General features: G+C 38.0%; 1 protein-coding gene across 7 annotated transcripts in view; it reads left to right on the top strand.

Moving 5' to 3' along the window:
* PDE1C (phosphodiesterase 1C) overlaps positions 1–17,346 on the top strand; it is a 389,107-nt gene that overhangs the window by 352,654 nt on the left and 19,107 nt on the right. For all 7 annotated transcript variants that reach the window (XR_009631756.2, XM_060781641.2, XM_060781642.2 and 4 more), the window contains 3 exons: positions 3,830–3,950; positions 5,549–5,724; positions 6,676–6,975. Coding sequence is in view for 6 of the 7 variants with exons in the window: in XM_060781641.2 (XP_060637624.2) it covers positions 3,830–3,950; positions 5,549–5,724; positions 6,676–6,975 (597 nt within the window). In the remaining variant the exon portion in view is untranslated. The remainder of the gene's footprint in view (positions 1–3,829; positions 3,951–5,548; positions 5,725–6,675; positions 6,976–17,346) is intronic.

The raw sequence follows: 17,346 nt of genomic DNA on the forward strand, positions 1-17,346 counted from the left end.
GCTCACGTCGCTCTCCGGATTTGAACCTGCTACCTTTCGGTCAACAAGTTTAGCAGCTCAGTGGTTTAACCCACTGTGCCACCTGGGGCTCCCTAAGATAAAAAAAAAAGATTTTCTGGAAATGTAATGCAGTGGTTGGCTCCTTTTACCATATATGGTAGCTATGTCCATAAACTAAAAAGTTTTGGACAACAATACACAAAATAATGCAAAACCTTTCTTTCAGGTCTCATTCATAAATAAATTTCAAAAGAATATGAGTTAAATTTTTAATACATGATATCAGCAGCCAGGATATTATTTGCAAAATATTGCAGACAACAGACAATGCCGACTGTGGAAGGATGGGAAAAGAAGCTCATGGAACTCTCTGAAATGGACAAACTGTCCAGATGGCTACAGAATCAGGATGCAAATACTTTTTTTAAAACATGGGGAACCATTAACTGTCTACTTGTAAAATCTAAAAATAACAATGACTAGCTTTGTAAATTGAATAAAGTACATTGAACTGACAAAGGATTCAGGTTGCACAACAATTGTTGGAAAGAATTTTGCAACATTATTCAGAACACAAGGTGGAGTTGCCTCTACCCAAGAAGATCACATTACCTATCTTCTTTTCCATTTCTAATATTTTTGTAATTAGAACAATATACTGAAAATAAATACAAATTATATTAGAAAGGAATGCACACACACAAGAAAAAATGAAGCATATCCAATGAGCCTTATGTTTTGTAATTACAATGAACTGTGTTCAATGATGGAGAGTTAATACATCTTTAGAATTGTGTGCCTGGTGAAATGAAGCAATTTAAATGTCAGAGCCTATTTTTAAATACCAGCTTTTCTAAATATTTCACCATGAATCCAGAGCTGATATCTGCTTTTTCATCAGTTAGGCCAAATTGCAGTAGAATACCATGCCAAGAATTTTCTGTTGCTCAACAGGAGCCCTGCAAGATGTAAAATCTTCTCCTTCTGTCTGAAGCTGTAGGAGTCTTGTTTGATTGGAGACGGCTTGTTGTTGTCATCTATGCCTCCTTCTGGTGATTAGTATAGTGGTGTTTTTTTCTTCATTTTTTGCCCTTTGATTATAGGAAGGAAGCCCACTATTTCAGAACATACTGGGCAAACGTTAATGATCAGATGGAGATGCTTGAATCCACTATGAATTGACTAACAGGCCTTTGCATTTCTTTTGAATAAAAATGTGTTCTGGATGCTTTATACTCTCAATTTTCACTTTTTGAGCTGCCAATAATATTAGTGGTCTCCTCCTTCTCCTTTACCTTTTTCTTCAAGCCACATGTTTCTTCAGAAGTCATTGGACTATAACTAGTTTCAGGGTTTATCACAATCTGGAGAGTCACTCATTTCCCATACTGACATGAAGAAATGGATGGTTTATTTATTCCATTTTGATTATAATCAAACCAGAAATTCAAACATTTATATAATGGAATAGTTTCTTAGAGGAGAATTCATAGAAGAAAAGGATATACTTCGGTCCATTTATCATTTTCTAGACTGCCATTCCTTTGTGTTGTAGTGTTCTGGCTTTAGTCAAAAATTGACATGTCTCATAAAGCAAACAAGATTGGATTTGCTATTTTTGTGGAACATCTCAGCCTTTTTGCTGAGTTAACAAATTGAAAGCTTTATGAGTCAAAATGTAATGAACCTGGTAGCCGTGGGATAACAAGTGGGTGAAGGACCACCTCACCCCCTACCAACCCCAGAGATCCCTCCGTTCTGAGGACCAAGATCTATTGGAAGTCCCCAGTGTCAAGACCTTGCGTCTAACAGCAACCAGACGCAGAGCCTTCACAGCAGTGGCACCATCACTCTGGAATACTCTGCCACCTGAAGTCCATGCCTTGCGGGACTTACCAGCTTTCCGCAGGGCATGTAAGACATACCTGGTTCGACAGGCTTTTAATGTTTGATATCGCTGTTTTTAAGTTGTTTTAAATTGCTTTTAAATTTTGTTAGATTTTAGCTATTCTTGTAAGCCGCTCCGAGCCCCAGGGGAGTGGCGGCATATAAGTTCAAATCATAAATAAATAAATAAATAAATAAACACATATGTCTGAATGCATTTGGCAGGATATCTGAGCCATACCCAATGATACTAATTCCAAACTGACTATGTATGTGCAATATTGGATTGTTATTTACATTAAGTAGCAATAAATTAGGATTTGGCGTGTTGGTTTGAGCACCGGATTATGACTCTGGAGACCAGACTCCAAATCCCTTCTTGACCATGGAAACCCATTCTGTCAAAGGAAAGCAAAGGTAAACGATTTATGAACAAGCCTTGCCAAGAAAACCCAATGATAGGGTTGTCTTAGCATTGCCATAAGTAAGAAATTACTTGAAGTCACACAACAACAGATTAATTGTACAATTGGCAGCTTGCTGAAGGCAAGGCAACTTTTCTCACGAATATACCTATTTCCAGTCATATACTGAATTTATTCAGAAACTGGCTTTTCTAAAAAAAAAACGAAAACCCTATAGCTATAGAGCTAACCATGCAACATATAAAAAGCCCTCATTATCTGCCGAGTGAAAACCTCAGATATATGCCTGTCATTTGAGTTTGTTTGTGAAAAGGAGAGAAGAATGGGAAAAATCATTATGACATGGATCATCAGTAATCTGTTGAGTGTATTTGTTGTATGTAACAAGATGACACCGATGATTATATGCTTTCATGGGTTTTAATTATATTTTATATTGTAATGTTGATTGTTTTTAATGGCACTTTTATGAATGCCTGACATCAAATTGTGCCAATCTGTAACCCGCCTTGAGTCACCGTATGGCTAAGAAAGGCGGGCTATAAATATTGTAAATAAATAAATATTTAGGCAGCTGAGTCTAAAACAAAGATTTGAATTGCACAGCCTTCCAGATTCTATTGGACTACAACTCCCAACAACCCTAGCCAGTTTAGCCAGTTTAGCTAATGGTGATGATAGTCGAGAGGTGAAGTTCTCAAGTCTTATTCCTGGTCTAAAATGTTACTCTGAATACTTTAAATTTTGATGTAGTTTTAGCCAATTGGGATTAGGGCCAATGCCCTATGCGAACTGCATTACCTAAGTGGATTATGTAAACTCATAATTACATTTGACAAATACTTTAATGATGGTGCTTCTCTAGATAACTCATGTAACCCAGTACTCAATTTGGTTAATTTGCTCTACAAACTGTTAATAATATTTCAATTTTACTGGTTTGAAATATGTGCCAACTACTACAAGATATTACTTTTGATATTAAACACTTCCTACTAGCTAATTTTTATTATTACATTATTCATTGAGTATGTCCCAATCACTGAATATCAAATTAGATGTACAGAAAACACCCAAAACTACATTTGATTACTCTTGCTGATAAATCAAATGTGAAGTATAGAATGAGAAAGTTCAAGGGAATTAATGTTCTGCTTCATTTTGCATGTTTATGATATCTTATTATAGCTTCATTATTATGCTGCGGCCATCAGTTTCATTTTCGAAGCTGGGCCATAACCAGTTTTATTAAGAGTTTGGCTCAGATTTGCAGAAAAATGGCACAAAACAAGCGGAATCCCATCTGCCATGTTTGTAACGTTTGATTTTCCTTTTTAAAGGAATTACCTAACAATTAGATGGTAACATCTTGTTGACTAGATGCATATCCTCTCTGGTCTAGTCATATACTTGCTGCACGTATTTGTTGCATGCATTTGTTCTTGCATTTTGATAACTATTTAGATTTTGATATAGCTGATCTTCCTCCATTTGCTTCTTTTCTCTCTCTCTTCTAGGTTTTATTGATTTTATTGTGGAGCCCACCTTCACTGTGCTGTCTGACATGACAGAGAAGATTGTAACACCTCTCATTGAAGAAGCCTCTCACTCTGGCATGACAGGGTTTAGGCGTTCCAGGTCTGTATAGGGGATACATTTTGCAGGGGGTGCTCAACTTTCCTATCTGAAAAGAGTTTGTTAATGTACTCAACCGATAGGATCTGAATGCAGTTCTATTTAAGGCTATATCTACTCTACTGGATAGATTCAATGCAAAGAGCCCTGGAACATCTGCATTGCAGCCCTAGTAGTACCCCTGGAGCTCTTTGGCCATTGGTACAACCATCAGCATGCTGTTGTCTCACAGAGGCTTAAAGGTAATGTTACATTTCTGGTCACTTGGTTCAGTATCAGAAATGATATCACCAGAAATGTAATGTCACCAGCAAGTCTCTAGGAAAGAGCTGCTTACTGGTGGACTGTAGTGATGGGAACATTGCTAGTACTGTGGACTGCAGATTGGTTTGGATCCAGCCTGGTCAAGCTGTCCACACCTTTGAAACTACATGATCCATCTGGAGGTGTCAGGAGGATCCAAAATAAACCCCATCTTCTGTAGACACGAGTTAATGGTGGGTGTTGCACTTCCTGAAGCAGTTGTGTGGTGAGTCTAGTCTGTTTTGGCTGTGTAGACATGGCCTAAGTTAGCCATGTTTCCTTGTCTCATTGAATTCAGTATGTCTAATCTAATCATGATTAAGTCTGGGTTGCAACCTAGAGCCCTTCCAGACAGCCATATAATCCAAAACATCAAGGCAGAGAATCTCACAATATCTGCTTTGAACTGGGTTATCTAAGTCTATGCTGCCATATATACCAGTTCATAGCAGATAATGTGTGATTTTATTCAGCTGTGCAGAGGGGACCCTAGTGGCTAAAATTTGGTGCCCAAGGGCATAGAAATGTAAACTATCCATGACTTATCCCAGGGGCTCCTTAGAACTTTTGTCTGTCTAGTCAGTGTGGTTGATGATGTAATTACTTTGGAGAGCAAAACAACCTTGTCATCAAATAAAGGAAAACCCAGACATGTCATTCCTTGCAAGAACAATTGTTAGAATGAATAAAATGAAATATATTTTACTGACATGTAAGGGAAAAAAGTGCAGTGCTTTGAATTGCATGGGCAAGAAAATATCAACACTAACAACAACTGTTAATGGATATGAGGGGTAATAGCCTCCATATGATATGTATCATAATATACTTGCCAAAAGAAGGGACTTTAAATTTGTGAACTAAAACTTCTATCAATGTAATTTATGTTCAATTATGTCATTCCATTTAAACCCAATGTGTTAATTCAAAAGAAATGCTTTTAAACAGGAATGATTTACTCAACAAAGAGTGAAAGCATTAGAACATTAGAAATTACCTCAAATATTCTATAATAGAATATATAAAATATTCTATATATTCTATATATATTCTATATTCTATTATTCTATATATATTCTATATATTCTATATTCTATTCTATATTCTATTATTTTCTTTAGTACAGTTTTGTACATAAAATATAAAGAACTTGTAGCTATTTTCTGCTGGATTAGAGGGGGAATAAAATGGAAAATCTGGTGGTATAATGGTGTCTATGCAGCCACAACTATTTTAGTGGTAGTAGTAATATTAGCAACTGCCATAGTGTTAATTCTTGTTCTGTTCTGCAATCTCAGTCTGAATAGCATTAGCCCCTCAGAAGTTAAACGATCAAGTGTCAAGAGCACTGGATCCGAAGGAAGTGCCTCACTCAACTGTTCCATCCTCACTGTGGACTTCAAATGCTTTAAAACCACGTGGACTGAGCTGGTGCAACAAAACCGAGAAAAGTGGAAAGCACAAGCAACCAAAGGTAATAACGTGTGAGCTCACAACATTATGTATGCAAGTTGTTTAGCTCTCCCACATCTTGAGTTTGACAACTGGTAAACTCATAGCTTCCTTCTTACTTTCCTTTTGGGCTCCATCATAGAATCATTCAATTTCTTATCCCTTTGCATCTATAGTTGGAGCGTAAACTTGGTTCTGGTTCTATTGATGGGTATCCCCTGAGGTCCTGATATGATTTAATCTGGGTTGTTGTAGGTTTTTTCGGGCTGTATGGCCATGTTCTAGAGGACATGGCCTCTAGAACGTGGCCATACAGCCTGAAAAAACCTACAACAACCCAGTGATTCTGACCATGAAAGCCTTTGACAAATGATTTAGTCTGACTTTGCATTATTTCCTTTGACTGTTTTTAGTTTAGCTACATCTCTTCTCACTATAACAGTATCTCACAGCAGCCAGGTAGAATGAAAAAATTAAATTTGAAGAGACTGCAAGAGCGATCTAGGATACGTTATGGCAGATCTGAAAGATGGACACCCCACCTATGTTTAAAAATTAATAAAGAAAGGAGGGTCCAACTTCAAACCATCAGGCAATCTATTCTATTGTCAAACCTTTAGATTTTCCTAAAGGTTTGGTGGACTTTTCTTTTCTTCTAATTTGAATCCATGAAAATTAGAAGAATTACATTCTCCATGCACAGGACTTAACAAAATTCTATCTAACAATTGCATATTGCAATACAGGTGACATGCAGCATTCAATGTTCATTCATTTTACATATATACAATGTGATGAGGACAGAGCAGTCTGATTCAGTTCTAGACTAGTAAGAATTGGGTAATAAGTGACTCTCAGTGTCACATATTATCATTTTGAAAGGCCAAGATTGGGACATAAAAATGAGATGAAAGTTCCCACTAATGATTTTTTCCTTCCATCTATGTTGTCTTTGCTTTCGCTGAGGATGCAGAAGAAAAAACAAAAAAAGAAACAGAGGAAAATGCTCAGCAGGGTTCAGATGAGAAGAAACCAGAAGAAAGAGAAGGGAAAAAACAAGCTGAAGAAAGCTCTGCTACCAAAACTGACAAGAGTAAGGAAGGAAATTCAAGTGGGAGTAAGAGCACAGAAGCCAATAAAAGCAATGTAAATGGGACTCATCAAACTGGTGATAACAAACACGAAGCTTCTCAAGGGAAAAATATCACTCAGGTGGAAAAGGAGTCAGAGTCCAATCCAACAGCAGGACAGCAGAAACAGCAAGTACAGAATGGTAAGTCCTTGTCTAAGCAGGCCTTGAAGGGGTAAATTTGTTGTCAAAATCATGAATGACTGATAGACCTGGAACTGGCATACAATGAAAATCAAGTGCTTCATATTTACCCACAAGTATCATTTACAACTTTTTAATACTCAGTGTAATGATCCTTTGGGATTACACAAACATGGACACATTCTCACTGACTCTCTCACACACATTACAGAACAGGTAGGGATATGCCATGCCACCTCCCACCAAGCCTTCCACAGACCGGCGCATGCCAATGGGGGGGGGGGGGGGCTAGTCGTGACCCTTATATCATTGCTCTCCTGGTACCCAGCTTTCCCCTAAATTGGGAAAGCCTTTGTAAAGATACATTGTCTACTGGATTATGGATCCTAGCATTCTGGATTAGCAATCTTGTTTGGGATTGCCTATGTGTCTTGTCTGAGGCTCCAGCTGTCAGAATGATAAGCTGGCATTGTTGTAATGGTGGCTTCACTCACCCTGTATATTTCTGGTTTTGGAAGACATGAAGCAGGCAAATCCCATCCCTTCTGTTTTCTCCAATCGCCCAGTGCTCTACCCTCTTCTTATTGATGTTATGATTGCAAAAGTTAATGGCTCATAATATAACTAAATGAAGTAATGGTAGAATTTAATGAGAAGTCACTTTTAGCTAGAATATGTGTTAATCTAAAAAGTACTCAACATTTTTGAATCAAATGTTTTTGCTGCCTCTGGTCTCTCACTTTGGTATCATCATTCACTAAATTAGTTGCCCACATGGAAAAACATTTTTTTAATGAACCGATACACAACATTAATCCCTTTGAATGCATAACACTTTATTTGTTGAACTTCTACTATCTGGGGATGATTACATCATTTATTTCTAGAGTCCATTATATTCATCATTCTACCATGCAGCTATTTTAAGTCCCTAAAGCTACCTTATTCATTAAGAAATTTAGTTTTGTAAAAGTTCAAACAGGAATACCATCCCTGCATTCACCTGGAATCTAGTTTAACAAACAGTTCAGCATCTTTTTAGAGGGAACACTATTGGCATTTAATGTTTGTTTGGGTATTTATGAAACTGGCCATCTTGCTAGATCTAATTCCTAGTGGGGGCATATGTAGGTAGAAGCAGTGTATTGAGGCTACAAACTGCTTAGGAGTTATTAACAGCAACTTGGATTGAAATTCGAAGTCAATTATCCACTACGATACAACAACAACAACACTTACCAGTCTCTCCTCATGAATCAAGGCAGGTTACAGAATAATTTAAATACATATACACTGCAAAAACACCACATGTACACATATTTCTATAAAACTTATTTCTATAAAAGCTACAATCACCATATCCACAGGGGATACGTTCCAGAACTTTGTGTGTGAATGCACAAAACAGCAGGCAATAGTAAAAAATGTTGAATGGATGCTTTCTGGTTGAAGTATAGCTCGAAAAACCTACAACAACCCAGTCTATAGTATAGTATAGTATAGTATAGTATAGTATAGTATAGTATACTATACTATACTATACTATACTATACTATACTATACTATACTATACTATAGACTGGGTTGTTGTAGCTTTTCGAGCTATATGACTAGAGGCAATCTAGAGGCAATGCCTTTAGAACATGGCCATATAGCCCGAAAAATCTACAACAATCCAGTGATTCCGGCCATGAAAGCCTTCTACTATACTCTAGACCAGGGGTTCTCAAACTTTTTAAATAGAGGGCCAGGTCACAGTCCCTCAAACTGTTGGAGGGCCGGATTATAATTTGAAAAAACATGAATGAATTCCTATGCACACTGCACATATCTTATTTGTAGTGCAAAAACACTTAAAAACAATAAAATTATTAGTATTTCAATGGGAAGTGTGGGCCTACATTTGGCTGATGAGATAGGATTGTTGTTGTTGTTGTGCTTTCAAGTCGTTTCAGACTTAGGTTGACACTGAGCGAGGGCCGGGAAAATGACCTTGGAGGGCCACATTCGGCCCCCGGGCCTTAGTTTGAGGACCCCTGCTCTAGACTCATGCTGGATGACCTTGGAAATTCCTGGAAAGGACTCATTTATTGGCATTGCTAGGTTCTCCAGGGCATCTCTGTAGGCATTGCTAGGCCCTCAAGCATGATTCTGTGGTCAACTTCCAATGGAGCCATGTCATAGAATTTCTTGGAGTAGCTAGAAAATGCCTACATATTTTGTCAGATGCTGGTAAATATAATTGCAAGTACAGGAGTATGTATGAATCAGTTGCTGCAATATAGGAAGAGCTAGTTAGAATGCGCATTATGTGATAGTGTTTATGAGTATAGCTTTATATACTATGTGCATCACAGTTAATAGGCTTCCAGTTGACAGGGATTTAATGTTTATTCATCCCGTGGAGGGAGCTAAGCTCCAATGAATGACAAATTGAGAAACTAACACTGACAAAACTTTAATAAGGCACCCCCCAAATGTTAAAAAGGATGGTGATTTATTACTAGCACATTGGAAAAACTGGAGTAGTTTAGGCCAATGTGAGCCAAAATATTTTGTCATTCCTGCTGTGTACTTCAGCCTCAGCTTGAATGTTCTAATTAGGTTGGAGGGATTTTATAAGTACTTCACAGATTGAAGATCCTTCTTGTGTGTATGATTTCCGACTTCCAGGTGAATTAAAAGACGATAAGAAGTCAGAGAGCAAAGATCAGGGAAATGAGTTTAAGAAATCAGAGGGAAAGAAATAGTTTTTTCTTCTTTTTCTTCATCTGTGCAAAAAGTTAAGGGAAGCGATAGGAGCAAGGTTTGACAATGAGATAAATGAGCAAGTATATGATACACAGGCAAGAAAATGAAGAGGAATTAGTTCAGAATCTTTCTGTATAACACTCTTAGGGGGGTGTGAATGTGGCAAGGTCAAAGTAGGTATGACACAGTTGTTGTGACTCAGCTGGAACCACAGAGCGCCTCTGATGAGGATGATGGGATTCAGGATCACAATCTGGTTCAAAATGTCCCTGTTATAGTCAGTGAGGAACAGGGTGTGGAAGTTCAGTTTCCCACAGCAAGAGATGGGTTTGTTGATACTGAAACTAGCCAGGTGCAGATGCAAATTGACTCAGAAAAGGAGGACAGTTCTCAGCCTGATAATGAGCAGGTAGGCAAACTGGAAAACACTTAACAAACAAACTGACCTTGACGAAACAGGAACCTTAGATCGAGCTGACCGTTTGGAATTCAGAGTTCGAAGGAGTGTGAGAATAGCTAACAAGGAGATCAGAGGCCAAAGAAATGCCTTCGTGTTTTGCAAAGAGTATTAAGCTGTGTTTTTGGGACCAAACCTTTGTCAGAGCAACTTTTTGTTTAACCAAGAAGCTTGCACTTTGCTTGTCTGGATGATCTTGCAGTTCTTGTGTTCATGGTTTCAGGACTCAGTCATGTTCTCATAGGATTTTGCTTTGCTGGTGTCTTTTTGGATTATGCTTTAAAGAGTTATTTTGTATTGATCTTTTGGAACATTACTTTTGCTTTTAAGAACTTTTTATCTTTTACTTTTTAATAAGCCATAAAGACTTCTGGCTGTGTGCAGTTTGGTGTTTTCAGCAAGGTGAACCTATTCTGAGGTGCGACAACAGTCCACCTGATTAGCAATGAAAGGAAGAAGGAGAAAAATATGAATTAGGATCCATGGAGAATGAAGGTCACTTAAACTCCTTACCCTCAGCATAGCCCCAGTCCATACACCTAGTTGCAGTAGGTGTGAAATTCCAATTGAACCCCATGGGAGCTTTCCTTCCATGGAGTTCAATTGGAACTTTACACCTAATGCAAATAAGTGAGGGCCTTGATCCAAACTGGAACCAGACAAGGTAAAATATAAATTGTCTCTGCTCCCACATTTGTCCTAACCTGGGTTGCCATCCTGACTGCTATAAACTTAAGTCATTTTACATAACTGTTAATTGCCTGAATGGTATTATTTCAAGTTTGGCCCTTGTTCCACAAATGGTGGAACAATACTACTTGCAAATACTACTGTGGAATAATACTACTTGTAAATCAGAAGTATGGAAAGCATACCTATGAGCCTCATGAACTTCACTTTTGCTGTCTTCCAGAGCCTTTGAAGCTTTTCCCACTTTTTGAATTACTAAAAATAACTTCCTTTGATATCTGGCATATAAGAATTAATTACTTAATTGACATGTTCAAGAGGAACAGAACTCTTTAAGCAGATAGATGTGATCCACCATCACTGTAATTAAATGCAAATGTTTCATATAGAGCCATTTCATAGGATTTCCAGAAAAATGAAAAATTCCTACCTGCCTGTTGTTGCAGCTGTGGAATCCCAAAAGACATATGAGATAAGAACTCAGAGCAGATTTCAGCATAGGTGAGACTTGCCAAGATGATAACTGTTGGGCTACTCCTAAAGATGTTGGATGCTGGCACTAGGAATGGGAATTGTCTTCATTATTCCATCAGTTTGACATGGGCTTTAGGATTGGTGAGATTTTGTGTCATAGTTTTTTTTGGACCGTAGTGATAGTTCAGGTTGAGACAGTAGAACTTGAAGAACTTTAGAAATATGTCTGGATCCTAGTTCTTTTTCTTTTTCTCCTGCCCCTGGAAATAATAGATGGGCTCCTTCAGCCCCAAAGGCTTTCTCTCTTTTTCTCCATTTGAGGTTATGATTTTCCACTGTGCTGGCATGCTTGGCTGGGACTTTTGAGCTGACTGTCATGCCAAATCAGTCTGGTAGTATGGAATAACAATAATAAGAGATGCATTGTGTTGTTATTGTTGTGTTGATATTGTATATTGTGCTTTTATGGTTTTAAATTGTATATTGTTGTTGATTATCTTGTTGTAAACCTCGTTGAGTCGCCAGTTAGGCTGAGAAACGGCGGTATACAAGTAAAGTAAAGTAAAGTAAATAAATAAATAAATAAATAAAACTGGTGAGACTAGCAGCCTTCTGCTAGTGATCGGCTAAGAAACCAGTTGACCCATATATTATTGCATGGAGAACATTGCATGAAAAATATTTATTTATTTATTTCCTATATTTCTAGACTGCCCTTCTCAGCCCGAGGGAGACTCAGGGAGGTTTACAAAACAGCACAATTTGATGCCACAATAATATAAAAACAGTTAAAAGCATATCATATCCATAAAAATTCAATGAACAGTAAAATCAATAAAACATAAATCCTCCGCAACTCATTTCCAAAATCATTATCCGATCGCAATTGTCCAGCCGTTCCGAGGTCAAGAAATTATCTGCTACACTGCATTTGAGAAAGCTTGCTCACAAAGCCAGGTTTTACCTTTTTTACAAAATGTTAAGAGGGTGGGGGCCAATCTAATGTCCCTATGGAGGGCATTCCATAGCCGAGGGGGCACCACTGAGAAGGCCCTATCTCTCATTCCCACCAACTGAACCTATGAAGAAGGCAGGACCGAGACCAGGGCCTCCCCAGAAGATCTTTGATTTGAATATTTAGGGAAGGTTAAACAGCATCATGACTGCAGCATTATCACACTTTAGAGATTTCCACAACTATTTGTAAAATGTATAGCAGATGATCACATGCCACATCTTGTCCGAGGGCCTGTTTTCCCAGCTCTTTAGAGGAAGTCCAAGACTTTCATCTGCTTCTCATGCTAACTGCATGGCAGATAGGTTGGGTACTCAGCTAAACCTCAAAATAGCTTTCTACAAGTGTTTAAGTTAGTAAAATACTGATAAGTCTCACAAAATCTCTAAGCAAATCAAAGAAATAGTTTTTAATGCATTTCTTAATATTAGAGAATATAACCTTTTAGAGAAGAACCAAAAAAACTCCTTTAGAGCAGAATCTCCTCTTATAATATACAAGGAAATGCTAGGCAATTGTTTCAGTTGTTCGTTCTCTGATCTGTCAGGAAAACTGAGATTTGCCAGTGCATAAAAACAGCAGAGTTTTAGATGTGTTTTTATCAGTGCCAAGAAAAGGATTTTCCCATAAAACAACTTGTTTCATATCATGCACTCAAGAGACAGAAATGAAGTAGACTTTGATGGAAATAAAATATTTGGTTTACTCATGACTTTCATGTGTTCAGCATACACAGGTATAAAAACGTATTAGTTCAGTTTCAGATATCTTTGAAATGGTTCCCTGTGCTGGTGATAGTATGACTGTTGGGTCCGAAAGCTCCAAGAATTACGCACATTCCACAACAGCGGTTGTGAATAAGGGAAAGGACCACGTGGTCCAGAGAGAAAGGAGGGGAGGGTTAGGATAATGTTTAGGGTTAGGGTAAGGTTTAGGGTTAGGGTTTGGGGTAGGGTAAGGTTTAGGGTAAGGGTTTGGGTAAGGATTAGGGTTTTACCATTAAATAACTCTTACATTCCTTCTATAATGTTTATGTTCCATTCTGGGAGTCATTTCTAAATACCCTAAATGCACTAGATCCTGTCTGATCTTGGAAGCTAAGCCCTGGATAGTACTTGGATGGGAGACTGCTAATGAATACAAGTTGCTGTATGTGATACCTCAGAGGAAGGAGCTGGTAAAATCAGCTTTGAGTGTCTCTTACCTAAGAAAGCACTGTGAAATGTATTGAGTTACTATAAGTAGACAGATTACTTGAAAGCACGCACACACACAAAACATGAGATCCATAGCAGAAAACTCATGCTGTAGGCAAACAGCCTGAATAGCTGAACAGACCCCATAGTATGACTATTACTCATCCAGTCTTTTAGAGAACATTGATGAATAATGTCCATATGTCTAGAACTGATCAAGACTAAGTAGATCAAGTGTACGCATTGTGGATTACGTGAGCAACAACGTTTTTGAATTCTATAAATTGGATGATAAAATTATCAGGTCAAGAATGCATACAAAATGCATATTTTAAGGAGAATACATATTGGAATGTTCAAAAATGTATCTTATAAGAGAAAATGTATTTATTGGGGTATTATTGGGGTATATGTGAAATGTAAAAGTGAATTTATATTAGGGCTTTAAAAATCATGGAAATTGGGGGAAAAGACTGATCTACCACACGAGAAACTTGACATGAGCAATGAACAGACTATCCATTTAGAAAAATGTTCCAATATAATACTAGTAAAATCTTAGAAAGGATGAACTAGAATACCATTGGGTTGCTGTGAATTTTCCAGGCTGTGTGGCCATGTTCCAGAAGTATTCTCTCCCGATGTTTTGCCCAGATCTATGGCAGGCAACCTCAGATTTTGAGAGGTCCGTTGGAAATTAGGCAAGTGAGGTTTATGTATCTGTGGAATGGCCAAGGTAGGAGAAAGAACTCTTGTCTGTTGGAGGCAAGTGTGAATGTTGCAGTTGGCCAGCTTAATTAGCATTGAATGGCCTTGCAGCTTCAAAGCCTGGTTGCTTCCTGCCTGTTGGGAGGTGTTAGCTGGCTCTGATTGTTTCTTCTCTGGAATACGCCTGTTTTGTTTTTATGTTTTTCTTTATTTACTGTCCTGATTTTGGAGGTTTTTTAAAAAAAATACTGGAAGCCAGATTATGTTCATTTTCATGGTCTCCTCCTTCACATGCATGTGGATTTCAATGGCTTCTCTGTGTCATCTGACCTGGTTGTTGTTAGAGAGGTCTAGCATTTCTGTGTTCTCAAATAATATGCTGTGTCCAGGTTGGTTCTTCAGGTGCTCTACTATGGCAGACTTCTCCGGTTGAATTGGTCTGCAGTGCCTTTCATGTTCCTTGATTTATGTTTGGGCAATGCTGCGTTTGGTGGTCCCTATGTAGACTTGTCCACAGCTGCATGGTATATGGTAGACTCCTGCAGAGGTGAGAAGATCCCTCTTGCCCTTTGCTGGACGTAGTATTTGTTGGATTTTCCTAGTAGGTCTGTAGATAATTTGTAGGTTGTGTTTCTTCATCAGCTTCCCTATCCGGTCAGTGGTTCCCTTGATGTATGGCAAGAGCGCATTTCCTCTGGGTGGATCTTTGTTTTTACTCTCGTGGCTTGTTCTTGGTCTTGCAGCTCTTCTGATGTCTGTGTTGGAGTATCTATTGGCCTGTAGAGCCTATGTAAAATATCATTGTCACTTAATAGCCACTTCAACATGCATGTCATAGGCTATGTTTCCCTCTCGTGGCTACAAAATATATTACAGACTTCCTCATGTATAAAAAGAGTCTGAGACTGTAAACATTGAAAGCTTTTGACAATACATTTGATACTTTCTTCACTGATATTTCTTCATCTCAGCAAAAAACTGCCCACACAATTAACAGTGCCATTATTTACATGTTATAAGAAAGTCAGCAAACATTTGTAAATGCATTTGGGATTTCAGGTTTAGTGAATTAAGCCATGGCTTTGATTTAAAAAAAGGAACATGACTTGGGATAAATACTGTTATTATTGTCTTCCTTACTGGAAAAGCCCAAACATAGGAGCAATTCAATCAGATATTTTTGTGCCTGAAAAGCAGGTTTGGTAAGTCTTCCTGTGGAAAAAAAAAATCATGCATAACTATCAAATTATAATCACTGGTAAATTGTCCATTTTCAGGATATAGTAACTGGCCATTTTGCCACATAATATTTGGTTACATAATGTTTTATCACATGAAAACGGGTGGGCTGCCAATGTGGGAATGGTCTTTCTATTTTTATATCAAGACCTATATAAAAAAATCCTCCACTGTAATTAATTAATGAAAACTTATTAATTAATTTTACTGTAAATTTTCTGTCTCACTTCCCAGTATTTCGGATGGCTAATTTTATCCACCCTAACATGGTTGCTGTATGTAAAACAAAAATTTGCTTAATTTACAATATTTCAAAATTAGCTAACACTTCAGGTTTACATGGCAACCTTGTAGACTTATAATGAGGAAAATCTTTTTAGCATAAGTTTTTGTAGACTCAGTCCATTCAATCTGATTCACTGTGTGAAGCACTCATGGATAGATTTATGCCAAAGGATGGGTTGAGTGAATGAGAGAGTGACTAATAATGAAAATTCAAAAGATTTCATCTCTATATTGTCGAAGGCTTTCATGGCTGGAATCATTGAGCTGTTGTAGGTTCTTTGGGGCTATATGGCCATGTTCTAGAAGCATTCTCTCCTGATATTTCTTCTGAATATATGGCAAGCATCCTCTGAGATGTCACAACCTCTGAGGATGCTTGCCATAGATGCAGGCAAAACGTCAGGAGAGACTGCTTCTAGAACATGGCCATATAGCCTGAAAATACTTCAATAACCCCGATTTCATCTCTTTTCCTATCCTGAGTTTATCATTATCACTTTCCTCCTCCTCCTCCTCCTCCTCCTCCTCCTCCTCCTCCTCCTCCTCCTCCTCCTCCTCCTCCTCCTCCTCTTCTCTTTGTCTTCAGTCTCACAACCTTAAAAAGATGCAAACAAGGAAAGGAAATTGGAAATAGAGGGAGGGATTAAGTTCAGCAAATGTTGGCCACTGTTCTCTCCCTTAGAAGCCATAGCAGAGGTAGTTGGGATAGATGGGGGCCTTTGTTCGTCTGCTGGGCCTAAGGAGGATGGAATTGTGCCTACCAGTTAAATATTGATACTGGGGAGAAAACAAATACATTGGAGGTCATTTGTTATTTGCAACTCTGTCCAATTCTGTCCTCTGGAGGGTTGTAAGCATTTTGTTGTCACTGAGTACAGTGGTTATGGACAAGATAAGTTCTTAATGTTCCATCTCCCAGGAGCCTGATTTGCTTTAGGTTGCTGTTGCTTGAGGTTGCTCCCTCTTGCATTTTCTCCCAGGGCTGCTGCAGCTTTGCAAGAGCCCTGAAAGTTAATAGTATCAGAGTCTGCAAAGCCAGTCTGCAGGCCTCCTTTGCAGCTATTGGTTCAGAAAGGTATCTTTTTGGGTCTAGGGACCACCTTTTCTCCCAGGGAAGAGATATCCATTTTGGAATCTCCCCTGCCTTTTCAGTTTAGAAAAAAGACTTCAGACGTGCTGATGGTTAGGCAGGTAGCTCTGGGAAAACCATTGCAAAAACTATATATACATTAAGTTAATATACATTATATATTGAGTATTAAACTATACATTTTATGTTGTGTATAACTTAATATAGATAGTATATTGTGTATTGAGCTATATAGAGAAATTATAGATATATTAATAGAAAAGCTATTGAGAAAGTATTGAGTTTATTGAGAAAGAACTATTGAGTTAGATAGATAGTATTGAGCATTTGCCTCCAAAGCTAACTTTGAGCAATAGATAGGGAAAAAAACCTGCTTTTTTCTGACCATTGGAGCTCAGGGTTAAGGTGAGGGATTCCAGAATTCCTTTTACTTTTTGGAGGAAGGGAAAACCCATCTCTATGCTTT

This window comes from Anolis sagrei, chromosome 6, assembly GCF_037176765.1.
Source record: "Anolis sagrei isolate rAnoSag1 chromosome 6, rAnoSag1.mat, whole genome shotgun sequence".
Classification (NCBI taxonomy): domain Eukaryota; kingdom Metazoa; phylum Chordata; class Lepidosauria; order Squamata; family Dactyloidae; genus Anolis; species Anolis sagrei.